This window comes from Manis javanica, chromosome 4 (genome assembly GCF_040802235.1).
Source record: "Manis javanica isolate MJ-LG chromosome 4, MJ_LKY, whole genome shotgun sequence".
NCBI classification, from domain to species: Eukaryota; Metazoa; Chordata; class Mammalia; order Pholidota; family Manidae; genus Manis; species Manis javanica.
The window spans coordinates 155,490,882-155,500,121 of record NC_133159.1 but is presented as its reverse complement, the minus strand read 5'-3'; the positions used below and the strand labels follow the sequence as shown (position 1 = coordinate 155,500,121).

The 9,240-nt window shown below is 43.6% G+C and overlaps 1 protein-coding gene across 1 annotated transcript; it reads left to right on the top strand.

The window, feature by feature from the left end:
• The first annotated feature begins 2,691 nt into the window (after positions 1–2,691).
• LOC108405253 (nucleoside diphosphate kinase A) lies at positions 2,692–8,660 on the top strand. The gene is made up of 5 exons (XM_017673314.3): positions 2,692–2,848; positions 4,386–4,515; positions 6,668–6,769; positions 7,786–7,898; positions 8,343–8,660. The coding sequence occupies exons 2-5, from the start codon at positions 4,390–4,392 to the stop codon at positions 8,458–8,460; spliced, it is 459 nt and encodes a 152-aa protein (XP_017528803.3). The 5' UTR covers positions 2,692–2,848; positions 4,386–4,389; the 3' UTR covers positions 8,461–8,660.
• The last annotated feature ends 580 nt before the right edge of the window (positions 8,661–9,240 follow it).

Below are 9,240 nucleotides of genomic sequence, written 5' to 3'. Positions count from 1 at the left end.
AGTTTTGGCTAGAAATAAAGCTAGCATGAATATTTGTGAACAAGTTTTTGTGTGAACAGAAGTCTTAATTTCTTAGGAATAAACACCCAACAGTGCAGTTGCTGGGTCATGCTGAGGTAGAGCAGGGACATGGGACAAGCATCATGATTAATTTTTCCTGCCTATGATAAAAAATGCCAAGATATAAATAGTATAGTAAGAACAGGAGGGACTCCATCTTAAGGCTAAGATTCCACTTTAAAAAGCAGGGAGTTAGGAGGTAATATTCCTAACATACTTTATGGTATTTAGCCAGCAACCAACCCTATCTATCTTGGGGCTGGGCAAACAGTCCTAAATGGTGTGTCCCCACAGCTTGAGGGTCACCACTACCTTAGAGAAGAATAGAATCAATAAATTCTTTGTGTTAAGTTTATCTTACAGAATATCTAGAGGACTGACTATGGATGGTGACATAATGTCTCTCACCAGAGTAGACATTGTGAGTCCACATGTCAAGCCTACGTCCCTCCCCCGACCATGCCTGGGCCCTTTGCCCCATTCTTCAAATCCTTAAAAGACACAAATCCTAAGCTTTAAGTGCTCTCCTATCTGAGCCTGCCTGTACCACCTTTTTCTTCGAGTGTGTACTTTGCCTTAAGTAAAGACTTCTTGCTGCTCAACTTAATTGCATTTTGTCTGTCTCTGTGTTCTCCCATGCCTCTTGGGAGGTTGGTAAGAGACCCCTTTTCCCAGTGGTGTTTTGTTACTTTGTTATTTCAATTTTCTAGACTTAAGCACAAGTCTTCACTTTCTCTGTTCTACTTCAGACAAGCAGGGAAGGGCTACAAGGATTTCTGATGTGGGCTTTCAAGTTGCCATCACCTATGTGACCCTAACAGGAACTGTAGCTGTAGAATGATGCTTTTTAGTAGCCTGCCTGAAAAATCTCCTTTCTTTGCTTTGGGGAAGTTCTCAGAACATCTGACTCCATCCAGTGCTCTGCAGCTCCCTCAAATTCTGGGGTTGTAGGGGCTTAGTTTCCATGCCATGCAGATTTAAGCAGACACTGGATGCCCTATGTGGAGCAAGAGTTCAATAGACTTTCCTTTCCTCCCTCTGCTCTTCCTTGCTCTCTACTGCCTGCACAGCTGCTGCCATCCACTTCTACTCTTGTTTTAATGAATTCTTTCCTTGCCTATACACTCCTCTGACCAGTTTGTGAATTCTTTCTTGATCAGAGTTAGAATGTACCCCCATCTGGTTGAGGTTCCACTTAGTGTGCAGGGATAGACCTCCCCAGACACAGCTGCCTGGCAACAATATGCTAAGCACATGTTTAGTTTTATAAGAAACTGCCAAAATCCCTGAATGGGTGTATCGTTTTACATTCTCACCAGCAGTGTATGAGTGGATCTAGTTTTTCCACCTCCTCGACAGCATTTGGTATTGTCACTATTTTTTATTTTATCCATTAATGACCAGTGTGTAGGGATTATCTCATTGTGGTTTTAATTTGCATTTTCCTAAAGCTAATGATGTTGAGCATCCTTTCATGTGTTTATTTGCCATCTGTATAGCCTGTCTGGTGAAATGTCTATTCTTGTCTTTGCTCATTTTCTAGTTGGATTTTTTTTTGTAACTGTTGAGTTGTGAGAATTCTTTATGTATTTTAGATACAAGGCTTATGTTGGATATATGGTTTCCAAAGATTTTCTCTTACCCTGCAGCCTGTTTTTCAATTCTCTTCTCTGTGTCTTTCAAGGAGCAAAAAATTTTTAATTTCAATAAAGTCCAATTTATCAACTTTAGTCTTTTATGGATTGTGCTTTTGGTTGCAAGCCTAAAAACTGCCTAGCTCTTGGTCCTTAGGACTTTTTTTTTCTAAACGTTTTATAGTTTTCCGTTTTATAGTTAAATCTATTATCCATTTTGACTGAATTTTTATTTAAGGTAGGAGGTTTGTTTAATTTAATTTTATTTTTTGCCTGTAAATGTCCAGTTCCTCCAAAACCATTTGTAGAAAAGGCTCCTGATTTCCACTTTGTATCTTAGCCCCATTTAGTCCTCCTAACAGCAGTCAGAATGATTTTTTACCATGTTGGATATGCGGCTTCCCACATCCTCCCTAAAGACCTTTACTATCACTTGATTCACACAGTAATACTCGGCCCTCAGATAATCAGTTGACTTGCCCCCTCACTTCACCCCGGTCCATTTTATTGTCACTTCCTGACAGATTTTCCCAACCATACCTTTTATAGTAGTTTACTTTTTCAATCTTTCCCCTTGCTCTTTATTAACAGCACTTACATGATGCGATACATTACATATTAATTGCTCACTTGATTGTTTGCCCCACTCCCACCAACCAGAAACTCCGAGAGAGCTTACTTGCTACACCGCCAGGATCTGGGCCAGTGCCTGGCACACAGGAAGTACTCAATAAATAATTTACTGCTTGACAAGCTGGAAAGACTGAGTAAATAAAGCGAGCGAGACGTGTCTACCCCTAGGCGTTCGCTGAGACTTCATGCAAAGTGTGAGCGCCATCTCTTGGGAAGCTCATTTACTTGAGAACGAAGGAAGTAAGTCACAGAACCTCGGCGGGTGGGGTGGCGGGGAAGGCAGCCTGCCGGAAGAGCCTGAAAAAGTAGTGCCGGAATTTGAACAGCGGGAAGTTGCTCCCTGGAATAACACCCGACTCTGGAGGAAGCGTGGGCGAGTGGTGTTCTGCCAAATGGGCCCTCCGGTAGCTGAGCGTCGCAGAAGTGTTCCGCGCGTGCGAGTGCCGGGAGCCACGTGGGGCCCAGGCGCGTTTCCGGTGCCGGCAGCAGCAGGCGGAGTTGAAGCTTAAGCAGCTGGAAGGGTGAGAAGGGTTCGGGGTTCCTCAAGGAAAGGGTGGGTCCGGGGGAGGAGGGAGGTGAAGAGGTCAGATGAGTTTCTCTGAGATGGCGAGGGGGATCGGATGCGAAGGGAGGTGGGGGGAGCGCCTGTGGATAGGTGCAAACCAGGCAGCGCAGGTCTCATGCCGCGTGGACTCGCCTTTGTCGGTGTCTACCCTTCCCATCAGGTCTCTACATCAGGGGTTGTGCCTTATTTGTCTCTGTTGAGTGCCGTACTGGGCACAGAGCTGGCACTCAGCAAGCGTTTGCTGAATGAATGACAGGTGTGCGTCTCAGGGTGGGTGTGGAGGACATTTATAGGGACTATTCGTGGCTCTTTAGTCCCATTTATCCCCCCTAGGGAATCGATGCTTATCTCGATCTTCCATCGGGATTTCTCCACCAGTCCTTGGGCTTTGTCTCTTTTTCTTGGAGGTCAGGGCGATTATCATTTAAGACATCTTTGCTCTTGAGTGCTAGTCCCTGTGGCTAGGTACCAAAGACGGACATAGGAGGCAGCTGACCATGTATGCTGGCTGCAGACCAGTGGAGAGACACACACAAACGCAGAATTCAAATATGTTGTTAAGGTGCTATAAGAGGTTAACTTGCACAGGAGGATGCAAGGTGAGGGTCCTCCTCCTTTCTCCTCTTGTGGAGACAGAGCAGGTCATAAGCCCAATCTTCTCTGTATAAAAGGAAGGGTCTGAAATAGACACTCGCTAGGCTGCCTTCCAGCGTGATGTGTCATATCAGATATTACTAATGGCTCTGGTTGTCCCGCAGTCCACCATTTATCGATCAGTCAGAATATTCATTACATCTTATGATGTAGCATAAATTGCATAGAATTGGGAAATACGGATATTAATCCTCATTCTTGTGCTCTGGATTTTTTTCCTCATTTGTAAAATGAAGAGGATTATAATGAAATAATCTCTAAAACCCCTTCAATTCTAATACCATGATTGTGGCAGTAGGTCAAATCGTCTTTCATACTGCGTTGTATCAGACATCACTTTCACATTATCCGTGTAGTTTCCAGCGTATGGGTAATTGAGAAAGATAATGTCTTTTTTTTTTTTTGCATCCCCTACTTCTGCCACAGTATTGGGTACACAGTAGATGCTTAGTAGAAGCTTATTAAAGGAAATGGGATAGAAATTATAGCCCTTGCTTTTGGGCCCTTATTAGTTCATAGATGATGGATATTAGTTCATAGATGAGCAGCCTGAGGAGGAATTGTGTTTTGACTAGAGAGACTTGGAGTCATCATGACAGATTTATTTATTTATCACAAAAAAAGTGATCTTTTTATTCCATGAAGATTTTTAAAAAAATTAAAGTATAATTGATATACAATACGTTAGTTTCAGGTGTAAGTGATTTGACAGTCATATATACATTATGAAAGACTTCACAGGTTTATGCCAGCTTTCTGGAATAATCCGCTTGAGAAGGATAATGATGTAGGCAGGATTCTCAGTGCTGTTTTTCGTCCTGCTACCTGACTGTCCCCAGGACCATGGCCAACAGTGAGCGCACCTTTATTGCCATCAAGCCTGATGGGGTCCAGCGCAGCCTTGTGGGAGTGATCATCAAGCGTTTTGAGCAGAAGGGGTTCCGCCTTGTTGCTATGAAATTGATGCACGTAAGTTGACTTAAGTCTTCCTACTTGTTTTCATATTACAGGGGAATGTAGTGGGTTGGCTTCTATGTTTCTCCTCTCCCCTTTTTCAGACTTCTTCATGCAGGTGAACACAAATGCCCTGAAACCTGGGAGCTCCTTGATTGGTCTAGCATTGTGGCAGAGTCTTGGAACAAATAAGTTATTTAGGACTTTCAAAAATAGCCTCCCTTTTACCTGAGTAATGTAGAGTTATTCACATATTAAATACAGCACTGTGATTTCTGACTCAAAGCCCTGGGAATGTTTAAACTCTTGGTCTTGAGCTTCCTGAGCAAATAATTTCCTGCCACCTCCACTTTGAGGGAGGTTTTTTTCAGCAAAGAGCTCATTCATCATTATTTACCATCCCCTTACTGTCTAGGATATTTTGGGCACTACTGAGATGTGTGGGGGGAAAAATGTCATTTTGCTCTTTGGGGGCCCACTTGAAACATCAAAGAGCAGATACACTTTCAAGACACCTACAAAGTGATATTTTAAAAAATGCAAGGATCAACTGGCCAAGAGCCCTTCTTCAAACAGACCTGGGAAATGAGAATTCAAATTCTCAAAGTCAATAAATTAGTGGAAAATCTTTTTTTCCTGTTGAAAGAGTTAACTTTGGACTCTCCTGGTGCATTTTAAGTTTAGTTTGATTTGTAATTTAGCTCCTATGTGATGTTTTAGAAAAAATGCTTTAATACAAAAAGACATAGAGTGATATTAACAGCAATGGGAGAACGTGATAGAATGGTTAGAGCCAGGTGTTGGACAAACAATACTTTCCAGAGACTTTGTATGTTACATTGGGTTTTAAAGGCAAAGCAAAGGGAAAGACTAGTTGACTAGGCATCTACTATGTGCTGGGCACATGTGTTTTCTCATCTAGCCCTCATGACAACCCAGAAAGGTACTTAATCCTGTTCCTGTGGTTGTCCCTGACGAGGACTCTGAGGCTTAGAGAGGTTAAGTAATGTGCCTGAAGGCACACAGTCAGGCAGCTGGGATTTTCACCCTAAGTGTGTACATTTTTGCCTTTCCACTGAGTTCCTATTAAGGATGTGGGCTTGGTGAAGAATGGGAGGAGGGATAGCAGCCATGAGGCTACAGGGTTATTTAACTCTGGTGTGGAGGAGAGAGGTGAGGGGAAAGCTGGAGGTCTGTGATCTGTTTTGCAGATTAAAGATAATCAGAACCCATTAATAGAGTGAAGAAGGTTCTGGTAAGGGAAAGTCCAGTCAGTGTGTTAGGAGACGACTTCTACATGTTTTCCATTTGGATTGAAAGAAATGGGGTGAGGGTGGATTGCTAACCTGGAGTGATCACATGGCTTGTAGTCTTACTTTGGGAAGTGACAGTCAACCTGGGGCCAAAGGATAAGATGTTCTAGGTGTGCTTTTTGGCAGCAAATCTCCCCCCTTATGTGTATTACTGAAGTGTGCAATATGCTTATACAGTGCAGTACTACAGAAGTGGTAAAACAAAGTGTCCTTGTTAGACTTGCACCAAGGGTGTTTGCAGTGGCATAGGACACAGCTGAGGGAGTTAGAATTGCTGAGCAGGCAGTTTGCTCTTTAGCTCATTTGACTTGTTGCTGTACGCCAGCCTTGCAATAGGAAAGATTCTAACTCATTCTCAGCAAAATTATTTATTGCTAGATGTAATGTACTTTTGGGTGGTTTGTAAATGCCGGTGGGAAATCACATGGTCACCACACTGAACCTTTACCTTCTGACTAAATGTGAAGGCCCTGGGAATGCCCTGGTTCAGTTTGCTTATCATGGAATGACAAGACCACCTCTCTCACTTCCCTCTAACATTTTAGATGAGGCTTGCTCTGGGAATGGAAATTTATTGTATTGTTAGTTTCCTTGTCTAGGTCCAGTCCTAATGTTCTATGGTTTTACTCTGCTCAGCCAAAGCCAATAGAGAGGAAATTGGTACAAAGCTGAAGCTCTTTTAAATGCCTGTCACTGCTCCCTCCTGGCAGTGTTGAGAATAAATTGGGTTATTACAGAATCAGTAAGCTAAGAGCTCACGTTTTAAACAGCAGGACGGTTGAGTGGGAAATAATGAGATTGCTGGTTCTTAGATAGTTTTGGGACCAATTCTCATTCTCTGTCCCATTGAATAGGCTTCTGAAGACCTCCTGAAGCAACACTACATTGACCTGAAGGACCGTCCATTCTTTGCCAGCCTGGTGAAATACATGCACTCAGGGCCAGTGGTTGCCATGGTGAGTGTGTATGTGTGGGATGTTGATGTGAATGAGTCCCCAGGGTGAGTGCTGTGGTTCCTGCCTCTGCTGCTAGTCCTCACCAATGCAGAGGAACCTGGGGCTGTGAGGATTGGACAGTTATGATCTGACTTGGTGCTCTGACCAGCCAAAGACAAGATAAATTTTTCTGCTGAAGATTGATAGCTGGGAGAAACTGGGAGAGGTCTTCCTGACTGGAAGCTTTTGGAGGGCAGGGAGATTGTCACTGGCTTACTGCAATAATTCTTCTCCAAATACGGAGTGGTTGTCATCATTGTGCCAGGCCCTTTTCTGGACATTGGGGATATAGTCATGAATTAGACAAAATAGGTACCTTCTTTCATCGTAGCTTTCCTTGCCTACACATCTTGAAAGGGAAAAATGGGCAGAACATAAAGAAACCAAACTATATATATATCAGTTAATGCTTAGTGATATACCCAGAAATGAAATAGAATGGTATAATAGCAAGTGGCCACTTTGGTTTGGGTGGTCAAGAAACATGATTTTCAAGCTGAGATCTGAATGAGAAGAAGGAGCCAGCCATGCACAAAATCACAATGAAGAGTATTATCAACCAAGAAAATCACATGTGCAAAGGACCTGGAGTGGGGACTTATTGAAGTACAAGAAGAAGGTTGTAGTGTATGAAGCCTAGTGGGTGAAAGAGAAGGTTGCTGGAGATGAGTTCAGAGGCTTGGGGAGGGGCCAGATCAGGTAGGGCTGTGTTGGCCCTGTACTTCTTGAGTGTTGGGAAGCTATGGAAGGTCTTACACTGGGTATTTTCAAAGGGCCACTCTGGCTTCAGTGTCAAGAATGGATTGTAGAAAGCACAAGTGGGGGCAGGGAGACCAGTATTCCCAGTGTTTATTCAGGGAATGAATGTTATCATATACCCCCTGAAGAGGGCTTTTTCTTTTTCTGAATTCCTTGTTTTCAGATTTTCTTCTGAGATTAGTTTTCTTCCTTGACCATGTTTTCTTTTGTCCTTGGAGGTCTGGGAAGGGCTGAACGTTGTGAAGACAGGCCGAGTGATGCTCGGAGAGACCAATCCTGCAGACTCCAAGCCTGGGACCATCCGTGGGGACTTTTGCATCCAAGTTGGCAGGTGGGAGTTGGTGCTTTTTACCCTTTTCGAAAACTGAGTTAGGTGCCACAAGAATTTGGGTTCTGGAGGCTGGAGATGGACATGATACCCTATGCAGATCAATTTAAAAATCAGAGTTCATTGTTTTTCTCCCTCTTTGGTCACTACAATTGTGGTTTTGCCTCTCTTGAGAGAGTAGAACCTAGTCCAACACACTTGGCTGGCAGAGTTCTTGCTGGTCTCACTGCTTGTTATCACTACTACTAGGAGGGTTGGCTGTGGGCAGGGTGTTCTTCAGCCGTACATTCACGGAAGGCATAGGTGTTCTCTTTTGTCACAGACTGATCTGTGTGGAGCTTTGTCTTTTTCTGCGGCAGTGGCTCTCTAGCAGAGGAACCATGGGTGTTTCTCAGAGGGCAGTTGAATCCTAGTCTTGGTAATGGGGTCGTCTCTTTCCCCTTCCAGGAACATTATCCATGGCAGTGATTCTGTGGAGAGTGCGGAGAAGGAGATTGGCTTGTGGTTTCGCCCCGAGGAGCTGGTAGATTACAGGAGCTGTGCGCAGAGCTGGATCTATGAGTGACACGGAGGCTTCCCACCGCGCATTTCCTGCTCCCTGTCCTCCATTCCCAGAGACAGGGAGGGACAGGGACAGGATACAACAAGTTTAGTTATTTCTGAGAACTTCCTCATAACCTGGAGGGCAACTTTTGGAGCTGTGAGTGCTCCCTGTACAGTGTTATGTGCTACCATCAGATTAAAATGTTTCATCCCAACATAGGATTCATTGAGTTGGTTACTTTGTGTATTTTTTTCTTTTTCATATACTCTGATAACCTGAGGTAATAGAGAGTGTAAATATTTTATGTTTTTATTGGCTTGAGGGGTCACACACACACACACACACCTTTGCCTGTCCCTGTCTTCTCCCCTACATCCCATCCACTCGTGGCACTGAGCCAGTCAGCAGGCATCTATCAAGTATATGCTAGGTTGCCAAGACTGCACAGGCACAGAGGCTTCATGGGTAATAAAAGGTATCCTTTTGGCTCTTGAGAAGTTCTCAGGGACTCAATGGGTGGGAGAGTGGGAGAAGTTGTAATTATCCCAAAATAGAAAAGCTATGTGGATGATGGGCCTGGGTCCTAGGGGGTTTCAAAAGAAGCAAGAGAAATCTTGTAAGTAGCTGTAATTTGTTAGGATATTGATTTGGTTGCTTTAACAAACACAAGATGGAAATTTACTCCTATTTAATGAAAGTTCAAGCTGGAGATCTAACACTACAGTGACTATAGTTAACAACAGTGTATTCTATACTTGAAATTGGCAGAGAATGTAGAGATAAGTGTTGATAACTCCACCT

What these genes read in the sequence shown, in the direction of transcription:
- LOC108405253 (XM_017673314.3), top strand. Translation starts at nt 4,390, where the DNA reads ATGGCCAACAGTGAGCGCACCTTTATTGCCATCAAGCCTGATGGGGTC. An exon ending in TTGCTATGAAATTGATGCAC is followed by an intron (nt 4,516 to 6,667) that starts GTAAGTTGACTT and finishes CCCATTGAATAG; the next exon opens with GCTTCTGAAGACCTCCTGAA. An exon ending in TTTTGCATCCAAGTTGGCAG is followed by an intron (nt 7,899 to 8,342) that starts GTGGGAGTTGGT and finishes TTCCCCTTCCAG; the next exon opens with GAACATTATCCATGGCAGTG.